General features: G+C 58.4%; 1 protein-coding gene and 1 pseudogene across 1 annotated transcript; both read right to left on the bottom strand.

Moving 5' to 3' along the window:
• Positions 1 to 272: 272 nt before the first annotated feature.
• On the bottom strand, positions 273 to 1,318 carry LOC120836161 (annotated as a pseudogene).
• LOC115313263 lies at positions 1,317 to 9,692 on the bottom strand (the record flags this gene model as incomplete). Its single annotated transcript, XM_042294439.1, has 3 exons — positions 1,317 to 1,442; positions 1,863 to 1,913; positions 9,138 to 9,692. Coding segments are annotated over 3 exons (732 nt in total), but the record flags the coding sequence as incomplete, so codon positions are not given.
• Between the last annotated feature and the right edge of the window lie 6,271 nt (positions 9,693 to 15,963).

The raw sequence follows: 15,963 nt of genomic DNA, 5'->3' as shown, positions 1-15,963 counted from the left end.
TGCACACCACCATATGGGCCGCGCTTCAAAAATTTTCAATCTAGCCATCATGTGCTTTTGCCTCCCAAAACCTTCCTTGCTCCACAGCGTTGCTCTATTTGTGCTGCAATGGGATCTATTTGAGTATCGCTGTTTTCCTGGGACCCTTTGCCTTGAGCTCTCAGCTTACCCTGCCCGCTGTAGTCTTTGCAAGCTCGTTGTGGACGCTTTTCAGCGTGCGACTGGCGTCGACCGCTTAGAGCTTCCAGCTGTCTCTGTCCACTGTCGTCTTTTCAAGGTCGTTGCGTACGCTTTTCAGCGTGCAGCTGGCATCCTCCACCTTGAGCTTCCAGCTATCTCTGTCCGCCGTCGCCTTTCCAAGGTGGTTGCGTACGCTTTCCAGCGTGCGGCTGGCATCCACCGCCTTGAGCTTCCAGCTCCCCCTGTCTGCCGTCGTCTTTCCAAGGTGGATGCACACGATTTTCAGCGCGTCGCTGGCATCCTCCGCCTTGAGCTTCCAGCTGTTTCTGTCCGCCGTCATCTTTTCAAGGTCGTTGCGAACGCTTTCCAGCGTTCGGCTGGCATCCACCGCCTTGAGCTTCCAGCTCCCCGTCTGCCGTCGTCTTTCCAAGGTCGATGAACACGATTTTCAGCGCGTCGCTGGCATCCTCCGCCTTGAGCTTTCAGCTATCTCTGTCCGCCGTCGTCTTTTCAAGGTCGTTGCGTTCGCTTTCCAGCGTGCGGCTGGCATCCTCCGCCTTGAGCTTCCAGTTCCCCCTGTCTGCTGTCGTCTTTCCAAGGTCGATGCACACGATTTTCAGCGCATCGCTGGCATCCTCTGCCTTGAGCTTCAAGCTGTCTCTGTACGCCGTCGCCTTTCCAAGGTCGCTGCGTACGCTTTCCAGCGTGCGGCTGGCATCCTCCGCCTTGAGATTCCAGCTACCTCTGTCCGCCGTCGCCTTTCCAAGGTCGCTGCGTACGCTTTCCAGCGTGCGGCTGGCATCCACCGCCTTGAGCTTCCAGTTCCCCCTGTCTGCTGTCGTCTTTCCAAGGTCGATGCACACGATTTTCAGCGCATCGCTGGCATCCTCTGCCTTGAGCTTCAAGCTGTCTCTGTCCGCCGTCGCCTTTCCAAGGTCGCTGCGTACGCTTTCCAGCGTGCGGCTGGCATCCACCGCCTTGAACTCCCAGCTCCCCCTGTCTGCTGTCGTCTTTCTAAGGTAGATGCACACGATTTTCAGCGCATCGGTGGCATCCTCTGCCTTGAGCTTCAAGCTGTCTCTGTACGCCGTCGCCTTTCCAAGGTCGCTGCGTACGCTTTCCAGCGTGCGGCTGGCATCCTCCGCCTTGAGATTCCAGCTATCTCTGTCCGCCGTCGCCTTTCCAAGGTCGCTGCGTACGCTTTCCAGCGTGCGGCTGGCATCCACCGCCTTGAACTCCCAGCTCCCCCTGTCTGCTGTCGTCTTTCTAAGGTAGATGCACACGATTTTCAGCGCATCGGTGGCATCCTCTGCCTTGAGCTTCAAGCTGTCTCTGTACGCCGTCGCCTTTCCAAGGTCGCTGCGTACGCTTTCCAGCGTGCGGCTGGCAGCCACCGCCTTGAGCTTCCAGTTCCCCCTGTCTGCTGTCGTCTTTCCAAGGTCGATGCACACGATTTTCAGCGCATCGCTGGCATCCTCTGCCTTGAGCTTCAAGCTGTCTCTGTCCGCCGTCGCCTTTCCAAGGTCGCTGCGTACGCTTTTCAGCGTGCGGCTGGCAGCCACCGCCTTGAGCTTCCAGTTCCCCCTGTCTGCTGTCGTCTTTCCAAGGTCGATGCACACGATTTTCAGCGCATCGCTGGCATCCTCTGCCTTGAGCTTCAAGCTGTCTCTGTCCGCCGTCGCCTTTCCAAGGTCGCTGCGTACGCTTTCCAGCGTGCGGCTGGCATCCACCGCCTTGAACTCCCAGCTCCCCCTGTCTGCTGTCGTCTTTCCAAGGTCGATGCACACGATTTTCAGCGCATCGCTGGCATCCTCTGCCTTGAGCTTCAAGCTATCTCTGTCCGCCGTCGCCTTTCCAAGGTCGCTGCGTACGCTTCCCAGCGTGCGGCTGGCATCCACCGCCTTGAACTCCCAGCTCCCCCTGTCTGCCGTCGTCTTTCTAAGGTCGATGCACACGATTTTCAGCGCATCGGTGGCATCCTCTGCCTTGAGCTTCAAGCTGTCTCTGTCCGCCGTCCTCTTTTCAAGGTCGTTGCGTACGTTTCCCAGCGTGCGGCTGGCATCCACCGCCTTGAGCTCCCAGCTCCCCCTGTCTGCCGTCGTCTTTCTAAGGTCGATGCACACGATTTTCAGCGCATCGGTGGCATCCTCTGCCTTGAGCTTCAAGCTGTCTCTGTCCGCCGTCATCTTTTCAAGGTCGTTGCGTACGCTTCCCAGCGTGCGGCTGGCATCCACCGCCTTGAGCTCCCAGCTCCCCCTGTCTGCCGTCGTCTTTCTAAGGTCGATGCACACGATTTTCAGCGCATCGGTGGCATCCTCTGCCTTGAGCTTCAAGCTGTCTCTGTCCGCCGTCCTCTTTTCAAGGTCGTTGCGTACGCTTCCCAGCGTGCGGCTGGCATCCACCGCCTTGAACTCCCAGCTCCCCCTGTCTGCCGTCGTCTTTCTAAGGTCGATGCACACAATTTTCAGCGCATCGGTGGCATCCTCTGCCTTGAGCTTCAAGCTGTCTCTGTCCGCCGTCCTCTTTTCAAGGTCGTTGCGTACGCTTCCCAGCCTGCGGCTGGCATCCACCGCCTTGAGCTCCCAGCTCCCCCTGTCTGCCGTCGTCTTTCTAAGGTCGATGCACACGATTTTCAGCGCATCGGTGGCATCCTCTGCCTTGAGCTTCAAGCTGTCTCTGTCCGCCGTCCTCTTTTCAAGGTCGTTGCGTACGCTTCCCAGCGTGCGGCTGGCATCCACCGCCTTGAGCTCCCAGCTCCCCCTGTCTGCCGTCGTCTTTCTAAGGTCGATGCACACGATTTTCAGCGCATCGGTGGCATCCTCTGCCTTGAGCTTCAAGCTGTCTCTGTCCGCCGTCATCTTTTCAAGGTCGTTGCGTACGCTTCCCAGCGTGCGGCTGGCATCCACCGCCTTGAGCTCCCAGCTCCCCCTGTCTGCCGTCGTCTTTCTAAGGTCGATGCACACGATTTTCAGCGCATCGGTGGCATCCTCTGCCTTGAGCTTCAAGCTGTCTCTGTCCGCCGTCCTCTTTTCAAGGTCGTTGCGTACGCTTCCCAGCGTGCGGCTGGCATCCACCGCCTTGAGCTCCCAGCTCCCCCTGTCTGCCGTCGTCTTTCTAAGGTCGATGCACACGATTTTCAGCGCATCGGTGGCATCCTCTGCCTTGAGCTTCAAGCTGTCTCTGTCCGCCGTCCTCTTTTCAAGGTCGTTGCGTACGCTTCCCAGCGTGCGGCTGGCATCCACCGCCTTGAGCTCCCAGCTCCCCCTGTCTGCCGTCGTCTTTCTAAGGTCGATGCACACAATTTTCAGCGCATCGGTGGCATCCTCTGCCTTGAGCTTCAAGCTGTCTCTGTCCGCCGTCATCTTTTCAAGGTCGTTGCGTACGCTTCCCAGCGTGCGGCTGGCATCCACCGCCTTGAACTCCCAGCTCCCCCTGTCTGCCGTCGTCTTTCTAAGGTCGATGCACACAATTTTCAGCGCATCGGTGGCATCCTCTGCCTTGAGCTTCAAGCTGTCTCTGTCCGCCGTCCTCTTTTCAAGGTCGTTGCGTACGCTTCCCAGCGTGCGGCTGGCATCCACCGCCTTGAACTCCCAGCTCCCCCTGTCTGCCGTCGTCTTTCTAAGGTCGATGCACACAATTTTCAGCGCATCGGTGGCATCCTCTGCCTTGAGCTTCAAGCTGTCTCTGTCCGCCGTCCTCTTTTCAAGGTCGTTGCGTACGCTTCCCAGCGTGCGGCTGGCATCCACCGCCTTGAGCTCCCAGCTCCCCCTGTCTGCCGTCGTCTTTCTAAGGTCGATGCACACGATTTTCAGCGCATCGGTGGCATCCTCTGCCTTGAGCTTCAAGCTGTCTCTGTCCGCCGTCATCTTTTCAAGGTCGTTGCGTACGCTTCCCAGCGTGCGGCTGGCATCCACCGCCTTGAGCTCCCAGCTCCCCCTGTCTGCCGTCGTCTTTCTAAGGTCGATGCACACAATTTTCAGCGCATCGGTGGCATCCTCTGCCTTGAGCTTCAAGCTGTCTCTGTCCGCCGTCATCTTTTCAAGGTCGTTGCGTACGCTTCCCAGCGTGCGGCTGGCATCCACCGCCTTGAACTCCCAGCTCCCCCTGTCTGCCGTCGTCTTTCTAAGGTCGATGCACACAATTTTCAGCGCATCGGTGGCATCCTCTGCCTTGAGCTTCAAGCTGTCTCTGTCCGCCGTCCTCTTTTCAAGGTCGTTGCGTACGCTTCCCAGCGTGCGGCTGGCATCCACCGCCTTGAGCTCCCAGCTCCCCCTGTCTGCCGTCGTCTTTCTAAGGTCGATGCACACGATTTTCAGCGCATCGGTGGCATCCTCTGCCTTGAGCTTCAAGCTGTCTCTGTCCGCCGTCATCTTTTCAAGGTCGTTGCGTACGCTTCCCAGCGTGCGGCTGGCATCCACCGCCTTGAGCTCCCAGCTCCCCCTGTCTGCCGTCGTCTTTCTAAGGTCGATGCACACGATTTTCAGCGCATCGGTGGCATCCTCTGCCTTGAGCTTCAAGCTGTCTCTGTCCGCCGTCATCTTTTCAAGGTCGTTGCGTACGCTTCCCAGCGTGCGGCTGGCATCCACCGCCTTGAACTCCCAGCTCCCCCTGTCTGCCGTCGTCTTTCTAAGGTCGATGCACACAATTTTCAGCGCATCGGTGGCATCCTCTGCCTTGAGCTTCAAGCTGTCTCTGTCCGCCGTCCTCTTTTCAAGGTCGTTGCGTACGCTTCCCAGCGTGCGGCTGGCATCCACCGCCTTGAGCTCCCAGCTCCCCCTGTCTGCCGTCGTCTTTCTAAGGTCGATGCACACGATTTTCAGCGCATCGGTGGCATCCTCTGCCTTGAGCTTCAAGCTGTCTCTGTCCGCCGTCATCTTTTCAAGGTCGTTGCGTACGCTTCCCAGCGTGCGGCTGGCATCCACCGCCTTGAGCTCCCAGCTCCCCCTGTCTGCCGTCGTCTTTCTAAGGTCGATGCACACGATTTTCAGCGCATCGGTGGCATCCTCTGCCTTGAGCTTCAAGCTGTCTCTGTCCGCCGTCCTCTTTTCAAGGTCGTTGCGTACGCTTCCCAGCGTGCGGCTGGCATCCACCGCCTTGAGCTCCCAGCTCCCCCTGTCTGCCGTCGTCTTTCTAAGGTCGATGCACACGATTTTCAGCGCATCGGTGGCATCCTCTGCCTTGAGCTTCAAGCTGTCTCTGTCCGCCGTCCTCTTTTCAAGGTCGTTGCGTACGCTTCCCAGCGTGCGGCTGGCATCCACCGCCTTGAGCTCCCAGTTCCCCCTGTCTGCCGTCGTCTTTCTAAGGTCGATGCACACAATTTTCAGCGCATCGGTGGCATCCTCTGCCTTGAGCTTCAAGCTGTCTCTGTCCGCCGTCCTCTTTTCAAGGTCGTTGCGTACGCTTCCCAGCGTGCGGCTGGCATCCACCGCCTTGAGCTCCCAGCTCCCCCTGTCTGCCGTCGTCTTTCTAAGGTCGATGCACACGATTTTCAGCGCATCGGTGGCATCCTCTGCCTTGAGCTTCAAGCTGTCTCTGTCCGCCGTCCTCTTTTCAAGGTCGTTGCGTACGCTTCCCAGCGTGCGGCTGGCATCCACCGCCCTGAACTCCCAGCTCCCCCTGTCTGCCGTCGTCTTTCTAAGGTCGATGCACACGATTTTCAGCGCATTGGTGGCATCCTCTGCCTTGAGCTTCAAGCTGTCTCTGTCCGCCGTCATCTTTTCAAGGTCGTTGCGTACGCTTCCCAGCGTGCGGCTGGCATCCACCGCCTTGAACTCCCAGCTCCCCCTGTCTGCCGTCGTCTTTCTAAGGTCGATGCATACAATTTTCAGCGCATTGGTGGCATCCTCTGCCTTGAGCTTCAAGCTGTCTCTGTCCGCCGTCATCTTTTCAAGGTCGTTGCGTACGCTTCCCAGCGTGCGGCTGGCATCCACCGCCTTGAACTCCCAGCTCCCCCTGTCTGCCGTCGTCTTTCTAAGGTCGATGCATACAATTTTCAGCGCATTGGTGGCATCCTCTGCCTTGAGCTTCAAGCTGTCTCTGTCCGCCGTCATCTTTTCAAGGTCGTTGCGTACGCTTCCCAGCGTGCGGCTGGCATCCACCGCCTTGAACTCCCAGCTCCCCCTGTCTGCCGTCGTCTTTCTAAGGTCGATGCATACAATTTTCAGCGCATTGGTGGCATCCTCTGCCTTGAGCTTCAAGCTGTCTCTGTCCGCCGTCATCTTTTCAAGGTCGTTGCGTACGCTTCCCAGCGTGCGGCTGGCATCCACCGCCCTGAACTCCCAGCTCCCCCTGTCTGCCGTCGTCTTTCTAAGGTCGATGCACACGATTTTCAGCGCATTGGTGGCATCCTCTGCCTTGAGCTTCAAGCTGTCTCTGTCCGCCGTCATCTTTTCAAGGTCGTTGCGTACGCTTCCCAGCGTGCGGCTGGCATCCACCGCCCTGAACTCCCAGCTCCCCCTGTCTGCCGTCGTCTTTCTAAGGTCGATGCACACGATTTTCAGCGCATTGGTGGCATCCTCTGCCTTGAGATTCAAGCTGTCTCTGTCCGCCGTCATCTTTTCAAGGTCGTTGCGTACGCTTCCCAGCGTGCGGCTGGCATCCCCCGCCTTGAACTCCCAGCTCCCCCTGTCTGCCGTCGTCTTTCTAAGGTCGATGCATACAATTTTCAGCGCATTGGTGGCATCCTCTGCCTTGAGCTTCAAGCTGTCTCTGTCCGCCGTCATCTTTTCAAGGTCGTTGCGTACGCTTCCCAGCGTGCGGCTGGCATCCACCGCCTTGAACTCCCAGCTCCCCCTGTCTGCCGTCGTCTTTCTAAGGTCGATGCATACAATTTTCAGCGCATTGGTGGCATCCTCTGCCTTGAGCTTCAAGCTGTCTCTGTCCGCCGTCATCTTTTCAAGGTCGTTGCGTACGCTTCCCAGCGTGCGGCTGGCATCCACCGCCTTGAACTCCCAGCTCCCCCTGTCTGCCGTCGTCTTTCTAAGGTCGATGCATACAATTTTCAGCGCATCGGTGGCATCCTCTGCCTTGAACTCCCAGCTCCCCCTGTCTGCCGTCGTCTTTCTAAGGTCGATGCACACGATTTTCAGCGCATTGGTGGCATCCTCTGCCTTGAGCTTCAAGCTGTCTCTGTCCGCCGTCATCTTTTCAAGGTCGTTGCGTACGCTTCCCAGCGTGCGGCTGGCATCCACCGCCCTGAACTCCCAGCTCCCCCTGTCTGCCGTCGTCTTTCTAAGGTCGTTGCACACGATTTTCAGCGCATTGGTGGCATCCTCTGCCTTGAGCTTCAAGCTGTCTCTGTCCGCCGTCCTCTTTTCAAGGTCGTTGCGTACGCTTCCCAGCGTGCGGCTGGCATCAACCGCCCTGAACTCCCAGCTCCCCCTGTCTGCCGTCGTCTTTCTAAGGTCGATGCACACGATTTTCAGCGCATCGCTGGCATCCTCTGCCTTGAGCTCCAAGCTGTCTCTGCCCGCAGTCCTCTTTTCAAGGTCGTTCCGTACGCTTCCCAGCGTGCGGCTGGCATCCACCGCCTTGAACTCCCAGCTCCCCCTGTCTGCCGTCGTCTTTCTAAGGTCGATGCACACGATTTTCAGCGCATCGCTGGCATCCTCTGCCTTGAGCTTCAAGCTGTCTCTGTCCGCCGTCATCTTTTCAAGGTCGTTGCGTACGCTTCCCAGCGTGCGGCTGGCATCCACCGCCCTGAACTCCCAGCTCCCCCTGTCTGCCGTCGTCTTTCTAAGGTCGATGCACACGATTTTCAGCGCATCGGTGGCATCCTCTGCCTTGAGCTTCAAGCTGTCTCTGTCCGCCGTCCTCTTTTCAAGGTCGTTGCGTACGCTTCCCAGCGTGCGGCTGGCATCAACCGCCCTGAACTCCCAGCTCCCCCTGTCTGCCGTCGTCTTTCTAAGGTCGATGCACACGATTTTCAGCGCATCGCTGGCATCCTCTGCCTTGAGCTCCAAGCTGTCTCTGCCCGCAGTCCTCTTTTCAAGGTCGTTGCGTACGCTTCCCAGCGTGCGGCTGGCATCCACCGCCTTGAACTCCCAGCTCCCCCTGTCTGCCGTCGTCTTTCTAAGGTCGATGCACACGATTTTCAGCGCATCGCTGGCATCCTCTGCCTTGAGCTCCAAGCTGTCTCTGCCCGCAGTCCTCTTTTCAAGGTCGTTGCGTACGCTTCCCAGCGTGCGGCTGGCATCCACCGCCTTGAACTCCCAGCTCCCCCTGTCTGCCGTCGTCTTTCTAAGGTCGATGCACACGATTTTCAGCGCATCGGTGGCATCCTCTGCCTTGAGCTTCAAGCTGTCTCTGTCCGCCGTCATCTTTTCAAGGTCGTTGCGTACGCTTCCCAGCGTGCGGCTGGCATCCACCGCCTTGAACTCCCAGCTCCCCCTGTCTGCCGTCGTCTTTCTAAGGTCGATGCACACGATTTTCAGCGCATCGGTGGCATCCTCTGCCTTGAGCTTCAAGCTGTCTCTGTCCGCCGTCATCTTTTCAAGGTCGTTGCGTACGCTTCCCAGCGTGCGGCTGGCATCCACCGCCCTGAACTCCCAGCTCCCCCTGTCTGCCGTCGTCTTTCTAAGGTCGATGCACACGATTTTCAGCGCATCGGTGGCATCCTCTGCCTTGAGCTTCAAGCTGTCTCTGTCCGCCGTCATCTTTTCAAGGTCGTTGCGTACGCTTCCCAGCGTGCGGCTGGCATCCACCGCCTTGAGCTCCCAGCTCCCCCTGTCTGCCGTCGTCTTTCTAAGGTCGATGCACACGATTTTCAGCGCATCGGTGGCATCCTCTGCCTTGAGCTTCAAGCTGTCTCTGTCCGCCGTCATCTCTTCAAGGTCGTTGCGTACGCTTCCCAGCGTGCGGCTGGCATCCACCGCCTTGAACTCCCAGCTCCCCCTGTCTGCCGTCGTCTTTCTAAGGTCGATGCACACGATTTTCAGCGCATCGGTGGCATCCTCTGCCTTGAGCTTCAAGCTGTCTCTGTCCGCCGTCATCTTTTCAAGGTCGTTGCGTACGCTTCCCAGCGTGCGGCTGGCATCCACCGCCTTGAGCTCCCAGCTCCCCCTGTCTGCCGTCGTCTTTCTAAGGTCGATGCACACAATTTTCAGCGCATCGGTGGCATCCTCTGCCTTGAGCTTCAAGCTGTCTCTGTCCGCCGTCCTCTTTTCAAGGTCGTTGCGTACGCTTCCCAGCGTGCGGCTGGCATCCACCGCCTTGAACTCCCAGCTCCCCCTGTCTGCCGTCGTCTTTCTAAGGTCGATGCACACGATTTTCAGCGCATCGGTGGCATCCTCTGCCTTGAGCTTCAAGCTGTCTCTGTCCGCCGTCCTCTTTTCAAGGTCGTTGCGTACGCTTCCCAGCGTGCGGCTGGCATCCACCGCCTTGAACTCCCAGCTCCCCCTGTCTGCCGTCGTCTTTCTAAGGTCGATGCATACAATTTTCAGCGCATCGGTGGCATCCTCTGCCTTGAACTCCCAGCTCCCCCTGTCTGCCGTCGTCTTTCTAAGGTCGATGCACACGATTTTCAGCGCATTGGTGGCATCCTCTGCCTTGAGCTTCAAGCTGTCTCTGTCCGCCGTCATCTTTTCAAGGTCGTTGCGTACGCTTCCCAGCGTGCGGCTGGCATCCACCGCCCTGAACTCCCAGCTCCCCCTGTCTGCCGTCGTCTTTCTAAGGTCGTTGCACACGATTTTCAGCGCATTGGTGGCATCCTCTGCCTTGAGCTTCAAGCTGTCTCTGTCCGCCGTCCTCTTTTCAAGGTCGTTGCGTACGCTTCCCAGCGTGCGGCTGGCATCAACCGCCCTGAACTCCCAGCTCCCCCTGTCTGCCGTCGTCTTTCTAAGGTCGATGCACACGATTTTCAGCGCATCGCTGGCATCCTCTGCCTTGAGCTCCAAGCTGTCTCTGCCCGCAGTCCTCTTTTCAAGGTCGTTCCGTACGCTTCCCAGCGTGCGGCTGGCATCCACCGCCTTGAACTCCCAGCTCCCCCTGTCTGCCGTCGTCTTTCTAAGGTCGATGCACACGATTTTCAGCGCATCGCTGGCATCCTCTGCCTTGAGCTTCAAGCTGTCTCTGTCCGCCGTCATCTTTTCAAGGTCGTTGCGTACGCTTCCCAGCGTGCGGCTGGCATCCACCGCCCTGAACTCCCAGCTCCCCCTGTCTGCCGTCGTCTTTCTAAGGTCGATGCACACGATTTTCAGCGCATCGGTGGCATCCTCTGCCTTGAGCTTCAAGCTGTCTCTGTCCGCCGTCCTCTTTTCAAGGTCGTTGCGTACGCTTCCCAGCGTGCGGCTGGCATCAACCGCCCTGAACTCCCAGCTCCCCCTGTCTGCCGTCGTCTTTCTAAGGTCGATGCACACGATTTTCAGCGCATCGCTGGCATCCTCTGCCTTGAGCTCCAAGCTGTCTCTGCCCGCAGTCCTCTTTTCAAGGTCGTTGCGTACGCTTCCCAGCGTGCGGCTGGCATCCACCGCCTTGAACTCCCAGCTCCCCCTGTCTGCCGTCGTCTTTCTAAGGTCGATGCACACGATTTTCAGCGCATCGCTGGCATCCTCTGCCTTGAGCTCCAAGCTGTCTCTGCCCGCAGTCCTCTTTTCAAGGTCGTTGCGTACGCTTCCCAGCGTGCGGCTGGCATCCACCGCCTTGAACTCCCAGCTCCCCCTGTCTGCCGTCGTCTTTCTAAGGTCGATGCACACGATTTTCAGCGCATCGGTGGCATCCTCTGCCTTGAGCTTCAAGCTGTCTCTGTCCGCCGTCATCTTTTCAAGGTCGTTGCGTACGCTTCCCAGCGTGCGGCTGGCATCCACCGCCTTGAACTCCCAGCTCCCCCTGTCTGCCGTCGTCTTTCTAAGGTCGATGCACACGATTTTCAGCGCATCGGTGGCATCCTCTGCCTTGAGCTTCAAGCTGTCTCTGTCCGCCGTCATCTTTTCAAGGTCGTTGCGTACGCTTCCCAGCGTGCGGCTGGCATCCACCGCCCTGAACTCCCAGCTCCCCCTGTCTGCCGTCGTCTTTCTAAGGTCGATGCACACGATTTTCAGCGCATCGGTGGCATCCTCTGCCTTGAGCTTCAAGCTGTCTCTGTCCGCCGTCATCTTTTCAAGGTCGTTGCGTACGCTTCCCAGCGTGCGGCTGGCATCCACCGCCTTGAGCTCCCAGCTCCCCCTGTCTGCCGTCGTCTTTCTAAGGTCGATGCACACGATTTTCAGCGCATCGGTGGCATCCTCTGCCTTGAGCTTCAAGCTGTCTCTGTCCGCCGTCATCTCTTCAAGGTCGTTGCGTACGCTTCCCAGCGTGCGGCTGGCATCCACCACCTTGAACTCCCAGCTCCCCCTGTCTGCCGTCGTCTTTCTAAGGTCGATGCACACGATTTTCAGCGCATCGGTGGCATCCTCTGCCTTGAGCTTCAAGCTGTCTCTGTCCGCCGTCATCTTTTCAAGGTCGTTGCGTACGCTTCCCAGCGTGCGGCTGGCATCCACCGCCTTGAGCTCCCAGCTCCCCCTGTCTGCCGTCGTCTTTCTAAGGTCGATGCACACAATTTTCAGCGCATCGGTGGCATCCTCTGCCTTGAGCTTCAAGCTGTCTCTGTCCGCCGTCCTCTTTTCAAGGTCGTTGCGTACGCTTCCCAGCGTGCGGCTGGCATCCACCGCCTTGAACTCCCAGCTCCCCCTGTCTGCCGTCGTCTTTCTAAGGTCGATGCACACGATTTTCAGCGCATCGGTGGCATCCTCTGCCTTGAGCTTCAAGCTGTCTCTGTCCGCCGTCCTCTTTTCAAGGTCGTTGCGTACGCTTCCCAGCGTGCGGCTGGCATCCACCGCCTTGAACTCCCAGCTCCCCCTGTCTGCCGTCGTCTTTCTAAGGTCGATGCACACGATTTTCAGCGCATCGGTGGCATCCTCTGCCTTGAGCTTCAAGCTGTCTCTGTCCGCCGTCCTCTTTTCAAGGTCGTTGCGTACGCTTCCCAGCGTGCGGCTGGCATCCACCGCCTTGAACTCCCAGCTCCCCCTGTCTGCCGTCGTCTTTCTAAGGTCGATGCACACGATTTTCAGCGCATCGGTGGCATCCTCTGCCTTGAGCTTCAAGCTGTCTCTGTCCGCCGTCCTCTTTTCAAGGTCGTTGCGTACGCTTCCCACCGTGCGGCTGGCATCCACCGCCTTGAACTCCCAGCTCCCCCTGTCTGCCGTCGTCTTTCTAAGGTCGATGCACACGATTTTCAGCGCATCGGTGGCATCCTCTGCCTTGAGCTTCAAGCTGTCTCTGTCCGCCGTCATCTTTTCAAGGTCGTTGCGTACGCTTCCCAGCGTGCGGCTGGCATCCACCGCCTTGAACTCCCAGCTCCCCCTGTCTGAAGTCGTCTTTCTAAGGTCGATGCACACAATTTTCAGCGCATCGGTGGCATCCTCTGCCTTGAGCTTCAAGCTGTCTCTGTCCGCCGTCCTCTTTTCAAGGTCGTTGCGTACGCTTCCCAGCGTGATGCTGGCATCCACCGCCTTGAACTCCCAGCTCCCCCTGTCTGCCGTCGTCTTTCTAAGGTCGATGCACACGATTTTCAGCGCATCGGTGGCATCCTCTGCCTTGAGCTTCAAGCTGTCTCTGTCCGCCGTCAACTTTTCAAGGTCGTTGCGTACGCTTCCCAGCGTGCGGCTGGCATCAACCGCCTTGAACTCCCAGCTCCCCCTGTCTGCCGTCGTCTTTCTAAGGTCGATGCACACGATTTTCAGCGCATCGCTGGCATCCTCTGCCTTGAGCTCCAAGCTGTCTCTGTCCGCAGTCCTCTTTTCAAGGTCGTTGCGTACGCTTCCCAGCGTGCGGCTGGCATCCACCGCCTTGAACTCCCAGCTCCCCCTGTCTGCCGTCGTCTTTCTAAGGTCGATGCACACGATTTTCAGCGCATCGGTGGCATCCTCTGCCTTGAGCTTCAAGCTGTCTCTGTCCGCCGTCATCTTTTCAAGGTCGTTGCGTACGCTTCCCAGCGTGCGGCTAGCATCCACCGCCTTGAACTCCCAGCTCCCCCTGTCTGCCGTCGTCTTTCTAAGGTCGATGCACACGATTTTCAGCGCATCGCTGGCATCCTCTGCCTTGAGCTCCAAGCTGTCTCTGTCCGCAGTCCTCTTTTCAAGGTCGTTGCGTACGCTTCCCAGCGTGCGGCTGGCATCCACCGCCTTGAGCTCCCAGCTCCCCCTGTCTGCCGTCGTCTTTCTAAGGTCGATGCACACAATTTTCAGCGCATCGGTGGCATCCTCTGCCTTGAGCTTCAAGCTGTCTCTGTCCGCCGTCATCTTTTCAAGGTCGTTGCGTACGCTTCCCAGCGTGCGGCTGGCATCCACCGCCTTGAACTCCCAGCTCCCCCTGTCTGCCGTCGTCTTTCTAAGGTCGATGCACACGATTTTCAGCGCATCGGTGGCATCCTCTGCCTTGAGCTTCAAGCTGTCTCTGTCCGCCGTCCTCTTTTCAATGTCGTTGCGTACGCTTCCCAGCGTGCGGCTGGCATCCACCGCCTTGAACTCCCAGCTCCGCCTGTCTGCCGTCGTCTTTCTAAGGTCGATGCACACGATTTTTAGCGCATCGGTGGCATCCTCTGCCTTGAGCTTCAAGCTGTCTCTGTCCGCCGTCATCTTTTCAAGGTCGTTGCGTACGCTTCCCAGCGTGCGGGTGGCATCCACCGCCTTGAATTCCCAGCTCCCCCTGTCTGCCGTCGTCTTTCTAAGGTCGATGCACACGATTTTCAGCGCATCGCTGGCATCCTCTGCCTTGAGCTTCAAGCTGTCTCTGTCCGCCGTCATCTTTTCAAGGTCGTTGCGTACGCTTCCCAGCGTGCGGCTGGCATCCACCGCCTTGAACTCCCAGCTCCCCCTGTCTGCCGTCGTCTTTCTAAGGTCGATGCACACAATTTTCAGCGCATCGGTGGCATCCTCTGCCTTGAGCTTCAAGCTGTCTCTGTCCGCCGTCATCTTTTCAAGGTCGTTGCGTACGCTTCCCAGCGTGCGGCTGGCATCCACCGCCTTGAGCTCCCAGCTCCCCCTGTCTGCCGTCGTCTTTCTAAGGTCGATGCACACAATTTTCAGCGCATCGGTGGCATCCTCTGCCTTGAGCTTCAAGCTGTCTCTGTCCGCCGTCATCTTTTCAAGGTCGTTGCGTACGCTTCCCAGCGTGCGGCTGGCATCCACCGCCTTGAACTCCCAGCTCCCCCTGTCTGCCGTCGTCTTTCTAAGGTCGATGCACACAATTTTCAGCGCATCGGTGGCGTCCTCTGCCTTGAGCTTCAAGCTGTCTCTGTCCGCCGTCATCTTTTCAAGGTCGTTGCGTACGCTTCCCAGCGTGCGGCTGGCATCCACCGCCTTGAACTCCCAGCTCCCCCTGTCTGCCGTCGTCTTTCTAAGGTCGATGCACACAATTTTCAGCGCATCGGTGGCATCCTCTGCCTTGAGCTTCAAGCTGTCTCTGTCCGCCGTCATCTTTTCAAGGTCGTTGCGTACGCTTCCCAGCGTGCGGCTGGCATCCACCGCCTTGAGCTCCCAGCTCCCCCTGTCTGCCGTCGTCTTTCTAAGGTCGATGCACACGATTTTCAGCGCATCGGTGGCATCCTCTGCCTTGAGCTTCAAGCTGTCTCTGTCCGCCGTCATCTTTTCAAGGTCGTTGCGTACGCTTCCCAGCGTGCGGCTGGCATCCACCGCCTTGAACTCCCAGCTCCCCCTGTCTGCCGTCGTCTTTCTAAGGTCGATGCACACAATTTTCAGCGCATCGGTGGCATCCTCTGCCTTGAGCTTCAAGCTGTCTCTGTCCGCCGTCATCTTTTCAAGGTCGTTGCGTACGCTTCCCAGCGTGCGGCTGGCATCCACCGCCTTGAGCTCCCAGCTCCCCCTGTCTGCCGTCGTCTTTCTAAGGTCGATGCACACAATTTTCAGCGCATCGGTGGCATCCTCTGCCTTGAGCTTCAAGCTGTCTCTGTCCGCCGTCATCTTTTCAAGGTCGTTGCGTACGCTTCCCAGCGTGCGGCTGGCATCCACCGCCTTGAACTCCCAGCTCCCCCTGTCTGCCGTCGTCTTTCTAAGGTCGATGCACACGATTTTCAGCGCATCGGTGGCATCCTCTGCCTTGAGCTTCAAGCTGTCTCTGTCCGCCGTCCTCTTTTCAATGTCGTTGCGTACGCTTCCCAGCGTGCGGCTGGCATCCACCGCCTTGAACTCCCAGCTCCCCCTGTCTGCCGTCGTCTTTCTAAGGTCGATGCACACAATTTTCAGCGCATCGGTGGCATCCTCTGCCTTGAGCTTCAAGCTGTCTCTGTCCGCCGTCATCTTTTCAAGGTCGTTGCGTACGCTTCCCAGCGTGCGGCTGGCATCCACCGCCTTGAACTCCCAGCTCCCCCTGTCTGCCGTCGTCTTTCTAAGGTCGATGCACACGATTTTCAGCGCATCGGTGGCATCCTCTGCCTTGAGCTTCAAGCTGTCTCTGTCCGCCGTCCTCTTTTCAATGTCGTTGCGTACGCTTCCCAGCGTGCGGCTGGCATCCACCGCCTTGAACTCCCAGCTCCCCCTGTCTGCCGTCGTCTTTCTAAGGTCGATGCACACAATTTTCAGCGCATCGGTGGCATCCTCTGCCTTGAGCTTCAAGCTGTCTCTGTCCGCCGTCCTCTTTTCAAGGTCGTTGCGTACGCTTCCCAGCGTGCGGCTGGCATCCACCGCCTTGAACTCCCAGCTCCCCCTGTCTGCCGTCGTCTTTCTAAGGTCGATGCACACAATTTTCAGCGCATCGGTGGCATCCTCTGCCTTGAGCTTCAAGCTGTCTCTG

Source organism: Ixodes scapularis, unplaced genomic scaffold, assembly GCF_016920785.2.
Source record: "Ixodes scapularis isolate PalLabHiFi unplaced genomic scaffold, ASM1692078v2 PGA_scaffold6__148_contigs__length_123643588, whole genome shotgun sequence".
Lineage (NCBI taxonomy): Eukaryota > Metazoa > Arthropoda > Arachnida > Ixodida > Ixodidae > Ixodes > Ixodes scapularis.
Note: the sequence above shows the minus strand (reverse complement) of the source record. Positions and strands in the feature narration are given on the sequence as shown.